Source organism: Dendrobates tinctorius, unplaced genomic scaffold (genome assembly GCF_039654945.1).
Source record: "Dendrobates tinctorius isolate UK_male_01 unplaced genomic scaffold, ASM3965494v1 ptg000060l, whole genome shotgun sequence".
Lineage (NCBI taxonomy): Eukaryota > Metazoa > Chordata > Amphibia > Anura > Dendrobatidae > Dendrobates > Dendrobates tinctorius.
Genome location: NW_027361728.1, coordinates 39,208,713 through 39,235,145, shown reverse-complemented (window position 1 = coordinate 39,235,145; position 26,433 = coordinate 39,208,713). Strand labels below are relative to the sequence as shown.

The 26,433-nt window shown below is 41.0% G+C and overlaps 1 protein-coding gene and 1 long non-coding RNA gene across 2 annotated transcripts in view; both read left to right on the top strand.

Moving 5' to 3' along the window:
• Nucleotides 1-5,061, top strand: part of PRKCI (protein kinase C iota) — a 142,143-nt gene extending 137,082 nt beyond the window's left edge. Inside the window, exon 18 of the mRNA XM_073578883.1 lies at nt 1,993-5,061. Coding sequence (XP_073434984.1) covers nt 1,993-2,080 — 88 coding nt within the window. The 3' untranslated portion in view covers nt 2,081-5,061. The remainder of the gene's footprint in view (nt 1-1,992) is intronic.
• Nucleotides 5,062-14,945: 9,884 nt separating this feature from the next.
• LOC141092585 (uncharacterized) lies at nt 14,946-25,481 on the top strand. Its single transcript, XR_012232844.1, has 2 exons — nt 14,946-15,104; nt 24,311-25,481. It is a non-coding gene; the product is annotated as an uncharacterized lncRNA (long non-coding RNA).
• Nucleotides 25,482-26,433: the final 952 nt, after the last annotated feature.

The window sequence follows — 26,433 nt, the reverse complement described above, 5'->3', positions numbered from 1 at the left end:
CATGACATTACCTTTTAAGTAGGGAGGTATTCCGAATCCCCAGGTCATCAGCCTTCATTACCAGGAGTTGTAACGAGCTAGTTAATTCTTGTAGGTAAAATGTAGCTATGGATAGCAGACCTTGAAAGGAATGTGGACAGTGTCGGACTTGTTGCTTGACGTAACCACATAGTAAAAGGCTTGATCATTTTTAATTTTTGGGGAACAAGTTACATAATTCCATTCTAATACACATTTTTAGGCTGCAAAAATATATTCAAAATAGCTCAGAGCGATACAGGGATGAAGATAAAAATGCCTTGATCCTCAGGGGTTCATATTCTCCAAGGATTTTTATAAGGAACCCTACTGGTTGATCCTCTGCAGCACATTCAACCTGTGAAATCCCTTTTCCAATATACACCAGATAGCGCAAGAAAAACAATATTTTATCTGTGAACTCAACTGTTCAGCAATATAATATTTCCCTTTAGGGAAGGTGGGAGTTAGGAAGGAAAGACTTTAATGAAAAACAGAGGAAATGGGTGATATGAAAGTCTGGTCTATCATACATGTGAACGTGTATGTGTGTAAAATATCACACACCTGCACATAACAGTATGGGTTGTGTGTATACATGTCTTCATGAACGCTGAATATTTACACTTCCACATTAATTTGACATTCATTTAATTTTGGCATAAAAAAATGAAATGTGTTTTTGCATTTGGACAAGGTATAATTAGCAGCAATTACGGATTTAGGTATGGGCACATTTGATTGCCCCTTTAGCTTTTGCATGTGTGAACAATTTTTTTCCTTTTTTGCAAAACTGGATTTGACCTCTTTTAAATACTAGAGTAGGGACTGTCCCACAAGGGTTGCCGTGACGTGGCGGGATGGCTTGTACATTATATTGATCAAAATTGTTTACTAAATACCCTTATTATTATTACCTTTATGCATTATTTGCAGTTTATTTTTTACTTTTTAGTTCAGGATATTTGGGTTTTTTGCTTTTTGTTTTCTCTGGTTAATGGTCATGTGTTAATATGCACTTACATTGTGCATACACATTAACTTTCTCAGTTCATAATCCAGTTTTTATTAAAAGCTTAGCTTTTCGCTGTCCTCTTGCAGGAATATACTTTTATCCAATGTAGCAGCCCCTCCTGCAGACTTTAGGGCTTTTCCTCTGATACGTCCCTATTTTAACATACTGTATAAAAGGAGTTGTTTTTAAGATATTCGTGTAAGAACAGGGAATGTGATAGAATAAACTGACACCACACACACACGCTGGAACTTTGTATACATCCTATTTAAAAGTTGTATTTTTATTTACTTCCACATATTGAATACATTCCGTGTTGACTTCCTCTATTGATATTTTGCATACTGATTCGATTAGACTCTGGGAACACCTTTCACACCAGTAATTGCCACCACTAATAATAATAAATTTTATTTCTATAGCGCCGACATATTCCGCAGCACTTTACATTTCAGAGAGGACTTGTACAGACAATAGACATTAAAGCATAACAATAATCACATAGATTATAACAAATACCAAGAGGAATGAGGGCCCTGCTCGCAAGCTTACAATCTATGAGGAAAGAGGTAGACACGAAAGGTGGGTGGTAACAGTTGCCCTGATTGTATGGACCAGCCATAATGTTAAGTGTGTAACGGTACAGACACAGAGGGCTAATAGATGCATGTGGGAACATGATGCCGGGAACCTGGTTGCGGTAAAACTTTTGGCTGTGCCACACAGGGATAGATTAGGTTAATGTGTTGAGGTGGTAGGCCAATCTGAATAAATGCGTTTTCAGGGCACGCTTAAAATTGTGGGGATTGGGGACTAATCGTATTGATCGTATTAATAAAAGCTTGCATCTCTCTTCCATTTGATCTCAGTAGCAGCCCCCTGCTTGGTGTCATTACAGTATATTTTACGCTCTGCATTTACAGCTCATTACTGAGATATTCTCTCTTTCTTTCTTGCAGGGATGTGGTGAGAAAAATTGACCAGTCAGAGTTTGAGGGGTTTGAATACATCAACCCTCTATTAATGTCTGCAGAAGAATGTGTATGATGGATGCTGCAGTTTTGTCGCTGCTGCCATTGCAGTGCCTGGGCCTCTTTCTGTTGCACAAAGAACACTACTGTACTGGCACCCAGCCTGATATATGGCCGGGCACCACTGTACGCCAACGACCCTATCTCCTTGTTACTATAATGCCATGTATTTAACATATGGACATGAAAAGTTAAGTTACAGTTCTTATATACTATACCAGGATGTGTACATATTGGCCATTTATTATCATAATTTGTGTCTCGTATAGAAAAATGTTGCCTAGTTTCTGCAGTTCAAAACCTGATTTGCTTTCAGCGGCAAATGTACCCATACCTGAATGTAACGACATTTTACCTGCTTTACTGGAATGAAAGCCGCACCCTGTCTCGTATGAAATCGCAGTTTGGGCACCTACAATTATGGCTGGTTACCATGCCTTACATGCCAGCAGCAATATTAATCCATTTGTGTCTATTTGCCTAATAGATGGGGTACAACTACGTCAGGTTCTGGAAACTGGGGCATCATTATCAGTCTTTTATCTTGTGCTTGGAAATGGAAATGGCCCACTGTAGTAGTCAGACATTAAGATGAAATGAATATATACATATTTAGGGTGTCAGATCTGTGGCGGTATTGTCCATTTTATGTTAAAACTGCTGCCCAGCAAGTTGTACTTTAGATACAGATTTATGGCACCTGACTTATTCAGTCCGCTAGGTAGGGCTTGCTACTGTTGTTCCATGAAATGTTTCATGCAAGTGGTTGATAAAGGGAACACTACAAGAAAAGTTTATTGTAAATCTTCATCGGTGCCAAATTCACACTGGATGTATTTTTGTGGCATACATGCTGCATGTCTTTAAGTGAGCTTATTACATCGATGTCTTAGCCAAACCCTTAGGCTATGTGCACACGCTGCGGTTTCACCTGCGGGTTTTTTCCCGTGGAACCGCAAGTAAAACCGCAGGTAAAGTGACCTGCGGTTTTTCTGCGGTTTCACACCTCTACTATGTTAAAGGTGTGAAACCGCAGCGGAATCTGCAAAAACAATTGACATGCTGCGGAAAATAACGCAGTGTGGGCACGGCGGTTTTGAAAACCCATATGGTTACATGGTACTGTACCATGTCTGCAGAACTGCTGCGGTTCCGCAGGGCCAAAACCGCAGCGTACCGCAGCTTGTGCACATAGCCTTAGAATGGGGAGACTAATGGCCTCGCTGGCTACATTTTTATACATGTAGAGCTAAAATCCCCTTTCCAGTTATATTACAACCACCATTTTCTCCTTTAATTTTTCATAACAGAAGTTCTCAATATTCACTCTCAATGAATGTACGACATGACGTTTGGTTCAGAGGCCTGCTTATTACAAGGTTGGCAAACATTGGCTATACTGTATATTCGTGATAGAGAATACAAGCGATGTCTGCATCATTACTGTGCATAGCATGGTGGATTTCTGGTCTCTGACTAGAGGGGAAATATTCCCATTAAACATGGTATTTTCTCCATTTTAATCTGTCAGGTTTCCAGCAAAGTGTTAATGAGTTTCCCTAAATAGTGCCACAGTTCCTAGACAAGTACTGACTTCATTAATGCAACATTAATAAACATACTTAGTAAATGACACGCTTTCTAAAGCCTTCACATTTTGTTTGCTTGGTCACAACCTAGCCTCTAAAAATTGAGTAAGGGTTAATAACCAAGTATACAACCGGTCTATGGAAAAACAATGCGTCTAATGTGTATCTGGCGTACTGCTTTACCAGCCCACTGCACCTCAAATGTGACTATTTCACCATTTATTTGGATTGTGTTCTCTCCTATATTGCACTAGTACTAGAAGCCTTCTCCAGTCTTACGGAGATTCCATCTATGACTGCGGGTGATATGTCATGGCAAAGTCCTGCAGCCTGTGTAAAACCCTTCTTTTTGAGAGCCTGATCCTCCGCTAACATATGGGAGGTATGCTCCCCTTCTCATAGCAAGAGGATTTTAAGTCATTCCCTTATATGTAATCTGGATAGTGTGACACATACCAACTCTTCACAATGCCACCTCCGAAGTAGACCTGAGGGACGGACGTCTGACGCTCGTAAGAAGCCGCATATTTATGAGCCTTTCACTCCATGCCAGAGCTCACCAACAGATGCCTGTATGTTAGTGGACTGATGTTATTGATGATCTTGTCTTCCTCGTTATCTTTTTCATACTTTTTTATTCTTTTATATTTTTTAAGTGGCTTTATTCACTTATGGTTCATTTTTATGATACTTGGTAGAATGTATGTGGGATTATCAGGTTTTTTTTTTTTTTTTTTTTAACCTATTGCACAAAAATATTTTTTCTATAAATAATGAAGTGGTAATATTTTGGGGGATTCTTTAAGTGCCACTTTTCCCCCCTACAATGTTCACGCTATGGTTCAATTTGGTTCTGGCCATTCAAAGCAAAAATAGCTGTCAGTGTTACCCAGTCAAGATTATGGAAGACCACTTCTTACAGCGCTATCACTCCCGTTAATTCTGATTAAAATTTGCACACAGCCTCTGATGCAAATGTGAACACAGCTTAACACACCAGAGGCAGGTGTTGCTCTATTTTTTGTCACTTCAGTACCATTTGGACAATCCTAAAAAAATATATATATTTTTTTTTTGTGCGCAGCTAACCTGGCTGTAGCTCATGGAAAAAAAATCTCTGTTGATTTTCAGGTTAGATAACCATTTTAGATTTTTTTTTTTTTTTTTTTTCAGCCACCTGAATTGAGAGGACTGGACTCCTGGGTATTATAAACATATCCATCTTGTATAGTCTAATATTTTTAGATGTTATTACATTATGTGCCGTGTGTTATATTATTTAAAAAAAAAAAAAAGAAAAGCTGTACCCCATAGCAGTGCCTGCATGTAGTAATGAAACGCAGCATATGACAAGAGTTGTAACTCAAGATTGGCTTTCTTTTAATAAAATGTTTATATGAGATCTGAAGTTATGTATTCATCATACTTGCACAAAAGGGACTTTTTTAAGCAAACCGGCATATTGTCCTACAGCTGTGGATGATGTAAATTATTACCTTATTACACACTAGCAAAACTAATTACATTTGTTGTTGTGCGCTGGATGTATTACATTTTGAATAGGTGAAAAGTTTTTATCATTTGTAACCCTAAAATCCCTATTATCTGAACACCTTTTAAAGTGGCCAGGGTTAAGTGCAAAATAGATGTGTAGGCCCCTGGTCCAGCGGCCACAATGGAAATCCATGGCCGCTGGGCCAAAGGCCAGCGAACCTACTTCTAACTGCAGGCATGCTAAGCGCCTCTTCTGTTTGGTAGGCTTGACGCAACACCATTAGTAGGCCAGACTATGTCCTGTAATCAAGAGGCACCAGAGATGACAACGGGTAGGAGGAATTTCGCAGAGCTCTGGTCCAGTGGCCACAGACTACTGATGTGGCTTCCAGCTGTACTAGGGAAACAAGGCCCCTGGAGCAACTCGTGAGAGGAATGGAGAAAAGGATATCAAAAAGCTTAATCGGTGTAAGGCCCCATTCAGGCATCTGTTTTTCATATATTTTCTATATGTATTTTTCATTGATCGAACACCAGCCTGTTATAGTTTATGGGAATGTTCACATGTCTTGTTTTTTGCAGGGAAAAAAAGACCTTTGTTTTTTTTTTTTTATATCCGATTTATGGATCAAACTGGCCTATTGAAGCGATTTGGCCAAGAAAAATACAGATACCACTTGAATGCAATCTGTGTCTCATCGGAGTACTGCCCATTTTTACCATCTAATAGATAAGAGAGACTTCAATCTTTTTATTTTCATACGAGAAATCCGAATGCCAGATTGGTGATAAAAATGGACCCGGACCAAAAGATTTGTGACAATCACATCCAGCCCATGAAAGTCATCCTTTTTTTTCATATGTGCAAAAAAGACTTCTAATTGGGGCTTAATTTTTTTTTTTCCATATGGTCAAATTTTGGGAAATGTCAGCCGAACAGTTATTATAAATGAAAACAACTTGTCTTGGATTTAAACACTGATGTAATATTCTGACCAAACTACCATGGTGTGAAGTCTATCCAGGGAGATTGGACCCTCACCAATTCAATGACTGCCTTACCTAGTGATGCAATGTCATTTACATAAGTTTTATTCACTCTTTTGGTAAATGCATAAATGATCTGATTTACCAAGTATGACCTTTTGGCATACAGGTTTTTTTTTTGTTTTTTTTTGTTACCACCGCTACAACCATAAACTACTACTGTACTAAAAATAATGCTTTGCATTCAGTAATAAACACATCACATTTTTAGTTTTTCAGAAATCACTAAATTTGTTTCATTACAAACTACACGTTACTAAATAGATCTTCGACCTGGTAAAGATGTATTAACTTTGAACACCCAAGTCAGAATGACTGTATAGTCCTTTATGAAACATACAATTTCTACCCACCGAGCCTGTTTGACAGCTCCTCAGTGTTCCCCATCCCTGCTGTTGACTAGATCTCACACTGCTTAGTTCAAGCTGCAACGGTCAATGAGGCTGGCTGGATAGAAACTGAATATACACTGCTCAAAAAAATAAAGGGAACACTAAAATACCACATCCTAGATGTCTGAATGAAATATTCCCGTTGCAAATTTTTATTCATTGGCATTGTGAAATGTGTTCAGAACAATAAAACATAATTATCAATGTAAATCAAAATGGATATCCCATGGAGGTCTGGATTTGGAATGATACTCAAAATCAAAGTGGAAAATCAAATTACAGGCTGATCCAGCTTCAGTGGAAATGCCTCATAACAAGGAAAAGATGCTCAGTATTGTGTGTGGCCTCCACGTGCCTGTATGACCTCCCTACTATACAATGCCTGGGCATGCTCCTGAAGAGACGGCAGATCTCCTCCCAGACCTGGACTAAAGCATCCGCCAACTCCTGGACAGTCTGTGGTGCAACGTTGGTGGATGGAGCGAGACATGATGTCCCAGATGTGCTCAATCGGATTCAGGGCTGGGGAACGGGCGGGCCAGTCCATAGCTTCAATGCCTTCATCTTGCAGGAACTGCTGACACACTCCAGCCACATGAGGTCTGGCATTGTCCTGCATTAGGAGGAACCCAGGGCCAACCTCACCAGCATATGGTCTCACAAGGGGTCTGAAGATCTCATCTCAGTACCTAATGGCAGTCAGGCTACCTCTGGCGAGCACATGGAGGGCTGTGAGGCCCTCCCAAGAAATGCCACCCCACAACATTACTGACCCACTGCCAAACCGGTTATGCTGAAGGATGTTGCAGGTAGCAGATTGCTCTCAATGACGTCTCCAGACTCTGTTACGTCTGTCACATGTGCTCAGTGTGAACCTGCTTTCATTTGTGAAGAGCACAGGGCGCCAGTGGCGAATTTGCCAATCCTCGTGTTCTGTGGCAAATGCCAAGCCTCCTGCACGGTGTTGGGCTGTGAGCACAACCCCCATCTGTGGACGTCGGGCCCTCAGACCATCCTCCTTGAAACGGTTTCTAACCGTTTGTGCAGACACATGCACATTTGTGGCCTGCTGGAGGTCATTTTGCAGGGCTCTGGCAGGGATCCCCCTGTTCCACCTTGCACAAAGGCGGCGGTAGCGGTCCTGCTGCTGGGTTGTTGCCCTCCTACTGCCCCCTCCATGTCTCCTGGTGTACTGGCCTGTCTCCTGGTAGTGCCTCCAGCCTCTGGACACTACGCTGACAGACCCAGCAAACCTTGCCACAGCTCGCATTGATGTGCCATCCTGGATGAGCTGCACTACGTGAGCCACTTGTGTGGGTTATAGAGTCCGTCTCATACTACCACGAGTGTGAAAGCACAACCAACATTCAAACGTGACCAAAACGTCAGCCAGAAAGCATTGGTACCGAGATGTGGTCCCCACTTGCAGAACCACTCCTTTATTGAGGGTGTCTTGAAAATTGCCAATAATTTCCATCTGTTGTCTTTTCCATTTGCACAACAGCATGTGAAATTGATTGTCAGTGTTGCTTCCTAAGTGGACAGTTTGATTTCACAGAAGTTTGATTTACTTGGAGTTATATTATGATGTTTAAGTGTTCCCTTTATTTTTTGAGCAGCGTACTTTGCTCACCTAAATGTCGATAGTATGGACATTTTTACATAGATTTTCAAAGTAAATGCACAAACCTTATCGGGTCTAAAATATCTAACTAATAACATGTGAAGCTTGTATAGTTAAATCTGGTGACCAATCCACTTTAAATGCATTAATCTCTGATGCTGGAACCCTTATTTAAGCATGGTAGAGTGAGTTAATGCATGTGATGGGTCAATATATGCCAGGGCTGTCTTATATGGCCTTGTTCTTGCTTCTATACTATGAAATAAAGAGATCCAGTATCAATGGAATGGATGCAATGCAATCTACACCCCTTTAATCTTTCCTGTTACTTGAGATTTATTTCTTGACATGATGGAGGGGAAAACAAAACAATAAAAGTCAATGTCAATCCCAAGTTTGAGACAAGTGAAAGCAAAGGGGATAAAATATGACATTTTCATGGCATCCTGACCCTTCTTTTCTGAGCTCTTTCATGTCCTTGTCACTACACACAGTGATGCCCATTAGTAGAGATAGAGGAACACATCTGCAGTAGGTTTTCTTTGGTAATTGGTATCACTGTGACAATGGATGGGTAACAACATAAAGTCTCCTCTCTTGGAAAGGTTGATTCAAGACAAATGGAGCTTATTGTACAGACGCTTGTTATCTCCATGCAACTATGGCTTCAATTATGACAAAAATACCTTCTAAAAGGTATTGACAGTGAATGGTCTGACAATAACAAGGTCTCATGCATTTCTGTTGATAAATGTGAATGCTGCTAAATTTATTGTAATGCTGTGGAGAATATTCTGCATGCTATCAGAGGAAATGGAAATATGGTTGAAATACATCTGTCTCTCGAATTTGTGCTTCTCAAAGAATGGCAGCTGCCTACACATACCGGAGAAATATTAGCAAATATACCTAATAATGATGATGAACTAAGTGCAAGCCTGTGGCGTATTTCATGAGTGCTTCTCTAGGTCTCGTCTCGTTTCGGAAAACATTATAGGGGTGATCCGGAGAATTTATTTTTCTGCCTATGTGACTCAGAAATAACACACAGGTAGTTACGAAATGTGACTATTCTGCGGTTTCCATTGACAGAGCAGCATCTTACCTTCCCCTCGGCTCTGTCGATAAAGTGCCGCTGCCAATGTGATGCTGATTGATAGCCAGCTCCCCACATTAGATAGCTGTCAGTCAGCATGACATCTGCAGTGACTCCCCGTGGACAAAACAGACTGAAAGAGAATGTGCTGCTCTGTTGATGAGAGATAAAATAAAGCAGAAAAATCACCTGATGAGGTTGTCCCCATGCAGAACAAACTTGTTAGTTTTTAGCCCTATACATAAATATATTAAAAGTCCTGGATAATCCTTTTAAAGGAAAGCTACCATAAGAATATGGTCTGTTTAGCCCCCCCTCCTGCTTGAGACCCAAGATCTACATTTTTGTCATAGTGCACCTATGGAATCTATAAAGCAAGCTGAGGACCTGACACTGTTTTATACTGCACAGATGCTGACTGTTCTAATAGTAACAAGTGACACTATCTCCAGTTGCTGTTTAACCAATTAATTGCTGCCAATCGTTATGTAATTTAACTCGATCCACTGCAGAAAGTACACAGTTGGTAACTGGGACCATCGTCACCTAGCTTCAACCTCACTCCCTTGCAAATCAGCCAAGCAGTCAGAGCCTCAAGTCATACAGCAGTTTCTTCTGCTTTTTGATGAGTCTGCTGGCTGGGGTTCTGTGGCCCATTCACCTGGCCCTGCCCCAGAAGTGGAAGAGACTGAGAGCACTGATGCCCAACCACTTGTTATATAGGAGGATGAGTGCGTGGGTTGGCTAGTGCACACTTTCAGTGGCCCACCGCATCACGTGTCAGATGATAAGTCAGTTGCCAACTGCAGTGCATTTCTTTAGTGTGCAGACCATCAAGGAGGGCTGGGTTGAGAAGTCGGTAGAAGATGAAGCGGGAGATGAGATCGTAGACCCCCCCCCCCACACTTGGAGCGGAAGCCATCTTAGTAATGTGCGCAGTTGGGAGGAAGAGGAAATGGCCACGCTGTTGCAGCAGCACAGTATGCAAAGGCACAGCGGCAGCCAGTACGTCGGATACTACTGCCCACTGTGCTACAGCAATCAACACATCAAAGTTCAAAAGAGCTCCCTGGTCTGGCATTTCTTCAGGTAATATGCTGTCGATAAGCGACAGGTGGTTTGCATGCTGTACCTTCCTACCCTGAAGCAAAGCATAAATGTTCTGAACCTGAGCACCACCTGTATGACGAGGCATCTGTATTGTAAGCATGAGGTGCAGTGGAGTACACACTTTAAAAAGCATGACAGATCTGAGCCTCCTGCTCCCTATTCTGCTGCTGGCTCAGTCTCTTCCTCCTGCTCACAATCAACAGATCCACCCGCTTACCCGCAAAGATAGGATGTGACACCATCACCAGTGTCACTGAGCATCTCCACACGCTCCACTCTCCAACTTATTTGTATGGATGTCAACAGTAAATGTGCCCTTAGGCAGGGCCTGCTCCAGGTTTATGTGGGCCCCAGGTGAAAGAGTCTCAATGTGCCCCTTTAACACACGATTCATGATGAACAGATACGGAAGAGAAATATAGGTATAGTACAATGCAAAAGATTTCACTTCTTACATTACATGAGTGATATCTATTGTAAACTATACAATAGCTCAGAAACTGGACAGTACATACGGTATTATGGGCACCACATAGTGCTCCATACAGCATAATGAGACCATATAGTGTTCCACACAGAATAATGAGCCACATATATTGCTCAGAGTATTCCTTTGATAAGCAAAACCATCTGGTATACATTGGTCCTTGACTGTATTAAAAGCAGTTTTAATACAATTGCATGTAACAAAGCATTAAAGTTCTGTATCCTTTCTTTGGTATTGGAGTTAAAGGCAGACATATGCAACTCTATGGCCCCGATTCATCAAGAATCGCGTTGTGGCGTTGTTTACGATAGTCTTGATGAGGAGCGTGCTAGAGTCAGAGGTGAATGATTCAGTAGACTGCATGTGCCTCTTAATGAATCAGGCTTATTTCTTAATGAATCAGGCTTATTTTGAAGATCTGAGGTTGTGGGTTGTATTAATCACCTAGGCAAGTTATCGATGCAATTATTTTCATTTCTTCTGTCCACGGTCTTACAGCTACTTTGGGTAGATGGCCACAAAGAGATGCCCCCAGTCCACAAGATCCCAACCTGGGACCGGTAGTTCCAATACACTGTTATCAGACGATACCTACTGTTTCCAACTTTTGGTGGGCCCACAGCCTTTGTATCTCCTGCTGGTATATATTTTTTTGTGGGGGGGAGGTGGGGCACATGGCAGAGCTTGGAAGGGAAGGAGCACCAACTGAATTCTGCAGCTTGGATTCTGATTAAATAGATTGTGGATGCCATGTCTCATTTGAAGAGCCCCTGACATGTAAAACAGCAGAAATTCCCACAAGTGACACCATTTTGGGAACAACACCTCTTGTTGAATTCATCTAGGAATGTAGTTAGCATTTTTGACCTTCAGGCGATACACAGAATTGTATAACTATGGGCTTTGTCAATGGAAAATTACCATTTTTTCCACAAAAATCTTGCTTTGGCCCCAAGTTTTTATTTTTCAAAAAAGAACTGGAGAAAAGAATGGAAGTTTTTGCGCAATTTCTCCTGAGTACACCAATACACCATATGTGGTCAAAAACTACTTTTGAGGCACAGTGCTAAGCTGAGAAGGGAAGAAGTGCCATATTGGAGTTCAGATTTTGCTGGAATGGTTTGAGGGTGCCATGTCACATTGGCAGAACCCCTGAGGTGCCAGAACAGCAGAACCTCCCATAAGACCAATTTTACTAACTACACCCACTAATGAATTCATCTAGGGGTGTATTGAGCATGTTGACATAAAATGTGTAAAATATACAAAGTATGGCATATGATTCGATTATCTAAAATTTTCTTTATGAAAACATGTAAACTTATTTATCATAGTCATCACTGTGAAAATTATTCGACCTGCACTGCAGGCTTTTGGCTTCACAGTTGCAGCAAGGACGAAGGTGTGGACAATCTAGGCTCATTGGAGAGCGGTGTTTCTCAGTGCAGCAGCTAAGCAGAGACGTTGTCAGACAATAAACAGGAAACACACCTGCGGCGAGGTTTCAGGTACCTCATCTTTTCTCAATCCTGCTGTCCTTGCTGCAACTCTGAAGCTGAAAGCCCACAGTGCAGTTCTGATACTTTTCACAGTGATGAATGTATATTAACGAAAATGGAAAAAAATAATAAAGAAAAATTAAGATAACCAAATCATCTGCCATGCTTTGTATATTTTGGATGAAGACAGTTTTGGAAACAACTGCATGATGCCTATTGGAGAGTGTGTGACTTACAAGTATAGTATTTTGTGGTTTATAAGACAGACCCCAAATTTTGAGGCGAAAAATAGGAAAAAACCTTTTTTTTATATAAAAGGGTGGTGCTTCTTACAATCCATGCATCTTATTGCTTACCGGGGGTGGTGGTTGCGGTGAGACGGAGTCCCAGAGTCGCTGCTGGCGGAGGCAGGAGTGGGGCGATACTGCGGACTTTTTTGTGAGTCAGTATGTTGTAAAAGTGACATTTTTGGTGTTTTTTTTTTTTTTAACAGCCAAGAGTGTTGATTTAGTGATTTGTGTGAACTTTTTTGCATTTTACTCTTTTTTTTTTTTTTTGCATATTTTATTTTTTTTATTATACTGCGGGACATGTATACTTTTTATTTTGATCATTTGTCTCATACACTGCTATACTCATATACAGCAGCATGTGAGACTCGACTTAGAGCTGGATTTCACAGGCCTCCGTATCCTGAGGTCATTGGGACTCATGATTAAAATTGCAGGGGTCTGATGGTTACTAAGGTGGTCTTGTGACCCCCTTGTAACAACTTAAACACTGCTGTCGCGATTGACAGCGGTATTTAAGGGGTTAATCAGCCTCGATCAGTCGCAAAACCAGTCAGGGCCGATACTGTAGGGTGTCAACTGTCATGTAAAGCTGACACCTGTGGGAATCGCAGCTGCCGGGTGGCGCTATTCCCTAATTCTCCATTGTCGTTTTAAACGGTGATGAGGGAATAATGACTGTCGCTTTAATGCGCATCGGCGGTCGTTACGGGGTTAAACATTTCTCTACTGTAGACAAAGGGGATCTGTCACATGTTTTCCTTTTCTGGCATAGAAAAGGTTAATTGTCCAATCTGTGGAGACAATTGGCAAAAGCAACTGGCCCTAAGAGAAGCCTTCTGGATCCTTCAATTCTACCCCAAAGGTATGAATTATAAAAATGATTTGTTTCATAACTACTAATCAATATATACCATGTGGTAAAACTGTCTTATTATTTCTCATGTATTGCTGTATTTCCGATGTCATGTTTCATTGTTTTACCATTTAACAGGCATTGCTCTTTGCGTTTAAACCAATTTCGAACTACATAGCTTCTGTCTCCATGTGCCAGAAATGGGTCAGGTGTTGTTGTTAAACTAACTTTTCAATGGTTTTCAATAAAACAAATGTTATTACCTGAATGGTCGTACTCGACTAAATCCCTCCCACTCCATATTTGTGTTTTTTTTTTCAATTATGCTAATATAATGCAAAAGTAAATTTATCAAGAATGAAGGTGGTTTTTTAGGGGACACAAATTTGTAAAATTAGCAAATAATAAATGTTAAGCTTCCAGAAAGTTCAATGACTCAAAAACTTTGATTTGCAGTTTTTTATTTGCTAAAAGGTGAGTATTGTGGTTACAGGAGGGAAAAAAAAAAAAAAAAAAATATATATATATATATATATATATATATATATATATATATATATATATATATATATATATATATATATATTTATATTTGTTTCTAGCATAGCATGTTTTTACAGTAATTTTACAATAAGTTTTTTTTATAGCTGGTGAGTGCCAATGTTCTGGATTTCCTTAGAATTAGATTAACTTCTACTTTAAATACAAGGTTTCTACGTGACTGTTTCAGGAACAGCAGAAGGAACCGGTAGACTGAAAAACAATGTGGGCATTTTTATTTGATTTTATTTCCATTAATTTTCAATGATTAATATCACATTAAATGTTCAAATCATCGCCTGTATGGACTACTAGAGGATAGCTTTAGAATTTTTCTTTTATTTACCAACCAGATGTCATATTAAAGCCTGAATATCTAATAGTACATCTGGAATTGAAAATCAGAAAGAGAGAAGCAAGTTCATGAAAGATAAATTGAATGATTTAATGGCTTTGTCCCAACTCATGCATGGCAACATTATTTGTATTTAATGAAGAGCAACCATGAAGCGTTATATCGGAATTAATGATGAAAGTCACATCAATATTAGGCCATATAGACAGAGATAGACAATGTAATGGTTAGCTGTCTCCTACAATACCACAGGCATATACATACATAAAATCTGAAAATAAATTACGGTACTTTTTTGTCACTTTTAAAGATAAAACTGTTCATGAGATCTGTTTCCTTTCTTACCATATTAACAATTTTTACTCCACACTTCTGTAGGTTTAATAGCATTATTGCTCAAGGGTCTGGTAATTTTTAATTAAATATGTTATGAGTTTAGGGTTGACCGGAACCTATATATCATTTTATTATTTAAAAGGAGGATAATATGCTTCCCCAAAATGATATGCATAGAATAAGAATAAGTTGCCCTATTAACGGTATTTTGTTGTGTAGGGAATCCTAACAAGCTATGTGAGTGCTCGGTTTCTTGCACAACAGATGGCCAGGGATTCTTTGGGGATCGAAGGCATAGGAAAGATTCCGTCCCCAAGCTCTACAGGTAATGCTCTCAGTTCCTCATTAGACTACTTCAGCTTAGGTTTTTACATTTACTGTGACATTTATTTCCAGGAGACATGTTACTCATCAATAGATCTTAGAAAGGACTGGAAGTATAGAGGGCTCTCTCTAAACCCCTTAATATATATGAGCATGTGAAGTATGGTGAATGATGACATCATCAGTATATGCCGAATAAAGCCATCTAATGTATTATCATTACTGAAGATGACTAGACATAGCAGGCTGTATGACGAGCAGGAGGAAACCTTCTATACACAGTGGATCAGCTGCTGAACTCTAGAAACAATTATAATAAACATAATTAAAGTGTTATGCAAGGGATCAACTCATTGCATCGACTGTTGTTATGAGGGCTTATTACTGTATAAAAACCATAACATCTATGGTTGATCAACAAGGAGGCATAACTAGAGTATTCGCCATACCAAGTATGTTCATTAGTCTCTAATATTGCCAACATTAAATATATATCTGGTTGGATTAAGTGCTCATGTATGAATGGTAATCTAGTCACTGATGAAACCAGGAGCACCACAAAGCACACATCGGTGTACATACGCACTAGTCAGTTTATGCTGAGATTTCCCATGGGGAACAAATTAAAATTTAAACTGCCCTATATGGATGGAATGGAGGAAGAATGGTGGTCTTGTATTTATTATAAATACAAAAAAAGATTTTTGTCAAGACAAATTTCAATTACAGTGCTTGTACACGTGTAAACTGCTCACAAACTTGTATTGTCCGTGTCTATGCCAAGAGAGTATTCCTTTGATAAGCAAAACCATCTGGTATACATTGGTCCTTGACTGTATTAAAAGCAGTTTTAATACAATTGCATGTAACAAAGCATTAAATTTCTGTATCCTTTCTTTGGTATTGGAGTTAAAGGCAGACATATGCAACTCTATGGCCCCGATTCATCAAGAATCGCGTTGTGGCGTTGTTTACGATAGTCTTGATGAGGAGCGTGCTAGAGTCAGAGGTGAATGATTCAGTAGACTGCATGTGCCTCTTAATGAATCAGGCTTATTTCTTAATGAATCAGGCTTATTGTGAAGATCTGAGGTTGTGGGTTGTATTAATCACCTAGGCAAGTTATCGATGCAATTATTTTCATTTCTTCTGTCCACGGTCTTACAGCTACTTTGGGTAGATGGCCACAAAGAGATGCCCCCAGTCCACAAGATCCCAACCTGGGACCGGTAGTTCCAATACACTGTTATCAGACGATACCTACTGTTTCCAACTTTTGGTGGGCCCACAGCCTTTGTATCTCCTGCTGGTATATATTTTTTTGTGGGGGGGAGGTGGGGCACATGGCAGAGCTTGGAAGGGAAGGAGCACCAACTGAATTCTGCAGCTTGGATTCTGATTAAATAGATTGTGGATGCCATGTCTCATTTGAAGAGCCCCTGACATGTAAAACAGCAGAAATTCCCACAAGTGACACCATTTTGGGAACAACACCTCTTGTTGAATTCATCTAGGAATGTAGTTAGCATTTTTGACCTTCAGGCGATACACAGAATTGTATAACTATGGGCTTTGTCAATGGAAAATTACCATTTTTTCCACAAAAATCTTGCTTTGGCCCCAAGTTTTTATTTTTCAAAAAAGAGAACTGGAGAAAAGAATGGAAGTTTTTGCGCAATTTCTCCTGAGTACACCAATACACCATATGTGGTCAAAAACTACTTTTGAGGCACAGTGCTAAGCTGAGAAGGGAAGAAGTGCCATATTGGAGTTCAGATTTTGCTGGAATGGTTTGAGGGTGCCATGTCACATTGGCAGAACCCCTGAGGTGCCAGAACAGCAGAACCTCCCATAAGACCAATTTTACTAACTACACCCACTAATGAATTCATCTAGGGGTGTATTGAGCATGTTGACATAAAATGTGTAAAATATACAAAGTATGGCATATGATTCGATTATCTAAAATTTTCTTTATAAAAACTTGTAAACTTATTTATCATAGTCATCACTGTGAAAATTATTCGACCTGCACTGCAGGCTTTTGGCTTCACAGTTGCAGCAAGGACGAAGGTGTGGACAATCTAGGCTCATTGGAGAGCGGTGTTTCTCAGTGCAGCAGCTAAGCAGAGACGTTGTCAGACAATAAACAGGAAACACACCTGCGGCGAGGTTTCAGGTACCTCATCTTTTCTCAATCCTGCTGTCCTTGCTGCAACTCTGAAGCTGAAAGCCCACAGTGCAGTTCTGATACTTTTCACAGTGATGAATGTATATTAACGAAAATGGAAAAAAATAATAAAGAAAAATTAAGATAACCAAATCATCTGCCATGCTTTGTATATTTTGGATGAAGACAGTTTTGGAAACAACTGCATGATGCCTATTGGAGAGTGTGTGACTTACAAGTATAGTATTTTGTGGTTTATAAGACAGACCCCAAATTTTGAGGCGAAAAATAGGAAAAAAACTTTTTTTTATATAAAAGGGTGGTGCTTCTTACAATCCATGCATCTTATTGCTTACCGGGGGTGGTGGTTGCGGTGAGACGGAGTCCCAGAGTCGCTGCTGGCGGAGGCAGGAGTGGGGCGATACTGCGGACTCCAGACTGGGAGAAAGGGGTGTTCGGATGTGCGACGCTGCGGGAGTTCGGTGGTGCCGGGGCTCCACTGACATTTTGTGAAAGGCTGGAGCCACCATACTTCCATGGTTTACATTGCGGTGGACTCTGGGAACATTTGCGCCGGGTGGCGGAGCATGCGCAAATGGTGATCTTGACGCTGAGATCTCATCTCCCGAGATCTTGATTTCGAGATCTCCATCTGAGCATGTGCTGGCCCCGGCAGCCATTTTCCCGGAATCCACTGCATTGTAAACCATGTAGGTGCTGGGGCTCCAGGCTTTCACAAAATGTTGGAGGAGTCCCTGCACCACTGAACACCCGCGGTGTTGCACCTCCAAAAACACCCCTTCAGCATGAGGCCTGCAGCAACGCGCCACTCTTGCCTCCTCCAGCAGCGACCCTGGGACCTGGCTCCACCGTGGCCGATAAGGTATATTTGAATTATAAGATGCACCCCCCTTTCCCCCCAAAATTTTGGGGAAAAAGTGCATATTATAATTTGAAAAATACGGTATTTTCCAAGGTCGGTTTATTCATTTGTGACACCAAATGTGCCTTACAGAATTTTATACCATTGGGTGGTGAAGAGCGAATAATTACATTTTTACTACAAAAATGTTATTTTAGCCTCAAGTTTTTAATTTTTATAAAGGCTAATAGGAAAAAATGGACCTCACAGCTTGTTGCACAATTTCTCCTGAGTGTGCAAATAACCTACCTGTAATTGGTAAATACTTTTCAGGCACAATGCAAAGCTCAGAAGGGAAGAAGTGCCATGTTATAGTGCAGATTTCACTGTTATGGCTTGTGGTACCATGACCCACTGGAAGAGCCCCTTAAGTGCCAGAACAGCAAAACGCCACATAAGTGAATCCATTTTACAAACTACACCTCAATGAATTAATCTAAGGGTGCAGCGACCATATTGACACCACAAGTGTGTCACAGAATTTTACATCATTGGGCAGTATAGAAAAAATAATTACATTTCTTCTACAAAAACTTTGTTTTAGCCCCATCTTTTAAATTTTCACAAGGGAAAATGGGTAAAAATGGCACCAAAATTTGTCACACAGTTTCTGCTGAACATAGCAATACCCCAATTGTGGCTGTTCAATACTGCTTAGCTACATAGCGAGACTCTACATAGAAGGAGCACTATTTGACTCTTGAAGAGCAAATTATTGTAGAATAGTTTGCAGAATCCCACCTCTACTGACCATGTTTTGGTAATTACATCTCTCTAGCAATTTATCTGTTTTCCAGAAACAAGCAGCAGTGGATGTTGTCAAGTGAAAATTGGAAATCTGCCAGTGTAGTACCCAGTATATTGTAGTGCCCATAAACTGTGCCCAGCTTGTGCTTCTTGAGATGTACACCTGTCATTGCTACTGAAATGCCAAACATGTGGACGTTAATGTGGTTTAGGCACAATGAGGCTCAGAAGAAAAAGGGGCATTTGAATTTGCGGGCCCAAAATTTGCTGAATTTCTTTTGAGGGGCGAGGAGCCAATAGCGCTTTTCCAGAGGCTTTGTATTACCAGTAACATGGAAACCACCTATATTTCCATTGACAGATGACAGACCTGAGTGGGGACTTACTTTTTTGTGTGGATTGAGTTGAAGCTTTTATTGAGAATATACAGCTGTGGCCAAAAGTATTGACGCCCCTGCAATTCTGTCAGATAATACTCAGTTTCTTCCTGAAAATGATTGCAAACACAAATTCTTTGGTATTATCTTCATTTAATTTGTCTTAACCCCTTAACGACCAGAGGTATTTTTGGTTTTGCATTTTCATTTTTCCCTCCCCTTCTTTGCAGAGCCATAACTTTTTTATTTTTCCGTCTATATGGCCATGTGAGGGCTTATTTTTTGCGGGACGAGTTGTACTTTTAAATGACACCATTGGTTTTACCATGTCGTGTACTCGAAAATGGGAAAAAAATTCCAAGTGCAGTGAAATTGCAAAAAAAGTGCAATCCCACACTTGTTTTTTGCTTGGCTTTTTTGCTAGGTTCACTAGATGCTAAATTTGACCTGCCATTATGATTCTCCAGGTCATTATCAGTTCATAGACACAAAACATGTCTTTGTCCTCTTTTATCTAAGTGGTGAAAATAAATTCCAAAGTTTGCTAAAAAAAAAAAAATTGCGCAATTTTCCGAGACCCATAGCGTCTCCATTTTTCATGATCTGGGGTCGGGTGAGGGCTTATTTTTTCCGTGCCGGGCTGACGTTTTTAATGATACCAGTTTTGTGCAGGTATATTCTTTTGATCGCCCGTTATTGCATTTTAATGCAATGTCTTGGCGATCAAAAAAAACGTAATTCTGGCATTTTGAATTTTTTTCTCTCTACACCGTTTAGCGATCGGGTTAATGCTTTTTTTTTATTGATAGATCTGACTATTCTGAACGCGGCGATACCTAATATGTGTATGTGGGATTTTTTTTTTACGGTTTTATTTTGATTGGGGCAAAAGGGGGCTGATTTGAACTTTTTTAGATTTTTTTAAATTTTTTTATTTTTAAACATTTTTTTTTTACTTTTGGCATGCTTCAATAGTCTCCATGGGAGGCTAGAAGCATGCACAACCCGATCGGCTCTGCTACATATGGGCGATGAGCATATCGCCCATATGTAGCAGATTTACTGCTGTGCTTTCAGCGCCGTCCACCGGGTGGCGCTGAAAGCCATATGCCTGGAACAACCATAGAGGTCTCATAGAGACCTCTGGTTGTCCAGGCAACATGACGCCGACCCCCGATCACGTGACGGGGGTCGGCGATGAGGTCATTTCCGGCCCTGCGGACGGAAATGCTATATAAATGCCCGCTGTCAGCTTTGACAGCGGGATTTAACTAGTTAATAGGCGCGGGCGGATGGCGATTCCGCTCGCACCTATTGCGGGCACATGTCAGCTGTTCATAACATATAAAATAAATTTTTGGCACTCAACTTGAGATGATTGGTAGAATTTTATTCGCAGTCATAATAGACGTTTCGGTCAATTCATTCTGACCTTTCTCAATATACCGACTGCTCTTGAGATGTAGAGAAAAATTGTGTGGCAGATATATAAAGGTATAACAGGGAGCAAAAGGGTCCGTGAATCAATTGCCTACGGTCTGAAATGAGGCCTGTGGTATATCATACAAAATTTCGTATGTCCTGCGACATGGGTCACTGGTATAAATGTACCATATATGTCTCTATATGCAGGGTGATGGGACCCGGACCATAAATACACTAGAGATAAGTCTGTATGTCCCTGATCATGATATCCTTGTAAGTACTTGTACTTTTATATATTCTCTGGTGTGGGAACCTTTTTTGTGCACCATTTCAGCTGTGCCACGGTATACATATCGATAGCTGTTCATAACAGCTGACATGTCCCGGCTTTGATGCAGGCTCCGCGCCGGAGCCCTCATCAAAGCAGGGGAGATGACTGATGACGGACTGTGTTAGACATTGGACATTAAGGGGTTAAATGAAAAAACACAAAAGAGAATGAAGCAAAAAGCAAAACATTGATCATTTCACACAAAACTCCAAAAATGGGCCAGACAAAAGTATTGGCACCCTCAGCCTAATACTTGGTTGCACAACCTTTAGCCAAAATAACTGCGACCAACCGCTTCCGGTAACCATCAATGAGTTTCTTACAATGCTCTGCTGGAATTTTAGACCATTCTTCTTTGGCAAACTGCTCCAGGTCCCTGATATTAGAAGGGTGCCTTCTCCAAACTGCCATTTTTAGATCTCTCCACAGGTGTTCTATGGGATTCAGGTCTGGACTCATTGCTGGCCACCTTAGAAGTCTCCAGTGCTTTCTCTCAAACCATTTTCTAGTGCTTTTTGAAGTGTGTTTTGGGTCATTGTCCTGCTGGAAGACCCATGACCTCTGAGGGAGACCCAGCTTTCTCACACTGGGCCCTACATTATGCTGCAAAATTTGTTGGTAGTCTTCAGACTTCATAATGCCATGCCCACGGTCAAGCAGTCCAGTGCCAGAGGCAGCAAAGCAACCCCAAAACATCAGGGAACCTCCGCCATGTTTGACTGTAGGGACCGTGTTTTTTTCTTTGAATGCCTCTTTTTTTTCTCCTGTAAACTCTATGTAGATGCCTTTGCCCAAAAAGCTCTACTTTTGTCTCATCTGACCAGAGAACATTCTTCCAAAACGTTTTAGGCTTTTTCAGGTAAGTTTTGGCAAACTCCAGCCTGGCTTTTTTATGTCTCAGGTAGAAGTGGGGTCTTCCTGGGTCTCCTACCATACAGTCCCTTTTCATTCAGACGCCGACGGATAGTACGGGTTGACACTGTTGTACCTTCGGACTGCAAGGCAGCTTGAACTTGTTTGGATGTTAGTTGAGGTTCTTTATCCACCATCCGCACAATCTTGTGTTGAAATCTCTTGTCAATTTTTCTTTTCCGTCCACATCTAGGGAGGTTAGCCACAGTGCCATGGGCTTTAAACTTCTTGATGACACTGCGCACGGTAGACACAGTAACATTCAGGTCTTTGGAGATGGACTTGTAGCCTTGAGATTGCTCATGCTTCCTCACAATTTGGTTTCTCAAGTCCTCAGACAGTTCTTTGGTTTTCTTTCTTTTCTCCATGCTCAATGTGGTACACACAAGGACACAGGACAGAGCTTGAGTCAACTTTAATCCATGTCAACTGTCTGCAAGTGTGATTGTTATTGCCAACACCTGTTAGGTGCCACTGGTAAGTTACAGGTGCTGTTAATTACACAAATTAGATAAGCATCACATGATTTTTCGAACAGTGCCAATACTTTTGTCCACCCTCTTTTTTATGTTTGGTGTGGAATTATATCCAATTTGGCTTTAGGACAATTCTTTTTGTGTTTTTTCATTTAAGACAAATTAAATTAAGATAATACCAAATAATTTCTGTTTTCAATCATTTTCAGGAAGAAACTGAGTATTATCTGACAAAATTGCAGGGGTGTCAATACTTTTGGCCACAACTGTATTGTATAACATTTTGAATCACATTTGTCCTGTGTCCATCCAGCAGAGCTTCTAAATAGGAATAGCCAAATGCTCTGTAGAAACAGTTGCCATCTGGTCTTGTTCGGCATATGTAAGTATATTTTCTGTGCAAGTCCTTTAACTTCTCTTAGTAAATTTGGTCATCGGGAGCGTATTCGTGGTCGAGCACAGAGACGTCCAACCGGTCAGATAGCAGCGGAGTGTGTCCAGCAATCTCTTGCTCTATATGGTCCTGCTGGGCACTAATTGCTTCATCGTAAGTAAGACAATTTACAGCGTCACAGTTGGTCTGGAGACGATCAGATTCTTCATCCACCATCTTCCCAACGGTCCCCGCTAGCAAACAAGTCAGGGTCAAAGTTGTTTAAAAGTACAAGTCAGGGTTAGATTATAAAAAATATCCCAAACATCATATACATTATCATCAAATGGAAAGAACATGGTACGACAACAAACCTGCCAAGAGAAGGCCGCCCAACAAGATTTTCAGGCCAGGCAAGGAGGGCATTTATCAGAGAGGCAATGCAATGACCAAAGGTTCCCAAGCAGAGACTGGAGTATCTGTCCATACAACCACAATAAGCCGTATATTCCATAGAGGTTTCCTTTATGGAAGAGTGACCAGAAAAAAAAGCCTTTACTTACACGCAAAAATTGTATGGCTCGTTTTGAGTTTGCCAAAAGACATGTAGAAGACTCACCAAATGTATGGAGGAAGGTGGTGTGGTCAGATGAGACCAAAATTGAACTTTTTATCAACCTACAGTATGTAAATGCTTTGTCTGGAGCCAAACCAACACGGCTCATCACCACAAGAACACCATCCTCATAGTGAAACGTAGTGGTGGCTGCATCATGCTGTGGGGATGTTTTTCGGCAGCAGGGACAGGGAAAATGGTCCAAGTCAAGGGGAAGATGGATTGTGTGAAATACAGGGATATTTTTGAGCAAAACCTGTTTGTCAGTGATTTGAGACTGGGATAGAAGTTCACTTTCCAACAAAACAATGGCCCAAAGCATGGCTGCTAATGCAACACTCCGGTGCTTTAAGGGGAAATGTATAAATGTTTTGGAGTGGCCTAGTCAAAGCCCATACCTTAATCCGACTGAGAATCTGTGGTCACACTTGAATATTGCTGTTCACCAGGGGAAACCATCTAACTTGAAGGAGCTAAAGCACTTTTGCCTTGAGGAAGGGGCAAAAGTCCAAGTGGCCAGATTTGGAATGCTCATAGAGACTCCTCCAAATCGACAGCTGTAATTGCCACAAAAGGAGGCTCTACAAAGTACTGACTTGGTGAATAGTTATGCACACTGAAGTTTTCAGTTATTTTGTCTTATTTGTGGTTTGCTTCACAAAAAAAGAACAGCAAATGTTCACAGTTATAGGCATGTTCTTTACATGAACTGATGCAAACTCTCAAAAAAAACAGTTAAATTCCAGGTTTCTGAAGTAGCAAAATACTAAAAATGCCAAGGAGGTGAATACTTTCACAAGCAACTGTATATATGTGTGGTCTTTTTTGTTTTTGATTTTATATTTTCTTATCTGATAGGACACATAATCAAACTGCTCCAATCAGGATGTGCCATAAAACCAAATTGTTCGTTTCATATGCATTGATTAAAGACCCTCATCTTAAACGCGTTTGCTAAAATATCCCCTTACAAGTGTAACACCTGCACAGGGAACTGTCAGAGCAGCTACCGGTATACTGGAGCTTACAGACACTAAGAAGAGTTTTGCAACGGCTGTTAAACAGGGACCTACAGACATTAACCATTTTTCCCCTGAGCGGCAGTGGACTACAATTCCCAGGGACCCTTGTTTCAGTCAGATGACATGGCTTGGAAGGACAGAGGGAGAGAGAGTGGATTGGAGGAGGAGGGACTTGGGGGAGGGGGATGGGGAGAAAGTGAAAGTAAATGTTGAGAGGAGAGCGTGGCAGCTTGCTATGAGAGACAGTGCGGTGTGGATCTGCATTCCTCTATGCTGCAGAGCGTGGAGGACCCCGCTGAGATACCCACGCTGCTGGAGAGAGCAAAGATCCGGAGAGTTCTGCCGGCACTCCCACTGCATAAAGGCCTAAATCCTGCCGCCCCCAGCTGGTATCCAGAGAATCCTCCGACCGTTTGAGACACACAGTGAGTGCCCTTCTGAGACTTGTGGTTCTACCAGCGCTATTTACAGTGAGTACACTACAACCTAGACTATCGACAGTAATATTCATCTAAGTGCACCCACGGTTCTACTTTGCGCGCCAACATCCGCGGCAACTGGGCCCCAACGTTTGGACTGAGTTAATACAAAAGAGGGGAAACCTGCTATGTTATATTTGCAGGGTCGGAGTAGAAGTAGACTGTGATGTGTATATGACTTTTATAGAGCACCGTTAATTGTATTGTATGTTATTCCTTTAAACCCACCTCAATTCTGCATAGCAATAAATCTGTTAAACTTTATTACTCCTGTTCCCTGAGTGTGTGTGTACTGAGCTGTGACAGGGGTTTCCCGAATCAGCCCCTGGCAGAAGATAACTGTCCTTCTGCAGCCCCAGAGAGAGAGCTCCAATCAAGATTCGGGTGGAGGCACAGCACCCTAGAGAGGTGAGACCCCCCATAACACCCAATGTACCGTGGTAACCCTAAAGGGGTGTTACACAAGGGTTGTTACTTTTTAATGCATATTTTTTATGCTTACTTAATAAAGTCAGATCTTCATATGGGTGAGCTGACTCTGTTTCATCTATTAATTATTTTGTGTGGTTGTCCTCCAAAAATCTGCGCCTAATGTCACATCTAGGAAGTTTACACCTAATTTTGCAGGTCCTTAGAAAATTATTAAAATTTATATCCTGTTATAGTTAAGTTGCCACTTCCTATTGCCTGGAAAATCAATAATTATTTACATTTTTCCTTTTAAAAAAAAAAAATATTGAGGGGACACCTCGTCCTCAATACTTAATCGAGGCGAATTTGGAATGGAATCGGGAGCGTGAGGTAGAGCGAGTTCTTTGTTTCAGGCGGGTCTGGTGCTGTCTGCAGTATATCATTAAGTGAAAAGGTTATGGTCATGAAGATAGCTCCAGAGTTAATTTGGAGATCGTTATGCGTATATGGTAAGAGAGCTCCATCAGCGACATCAGACGGTAGGGCCTTCTGAGGGTCCGTTGGCCCCTCGTAGAAGGAGGGGTTCAGTCATGGCTGGTTTGACTTGTTGCTGCATGGTCGGTTCCTCTGGCTACTGAGCTATTGACCCTTCTTCCCTGTCCAAATGCTGAAGGTTTTTATTGTCTTTGCTTTTCCTTCTCATTTTGCTATTTTGGTTTGCTCTTTCATATTCTGGGTGGGGTTTTATATGTTCACCCTTCACTGCACTTCTTTGCTAGCTAAAGGTCTTGATGGATGTATATTTAGGAGTTCCAGTTCTTTAGATAAGTGGCTAAGGCCTCTTTCACACTTCAGTTTTTTGCATCAGTCATAATCCGCCAAAAGGACGGATGGCGGATCCGTTGTAGTACTGATGACAACGGATGCCACCCGTCCGTTTTTTTGACGGATCCGACAAATGAAGAATTTTAAAGGAATCGCAGCCTGGAAAGAGAGAGAGAAGAGAGAAGAGAGAGAATTTTTTTTGTCCGGCACCCAGAAAGAATTTGGGGTTAAAACAGTGTCTGAA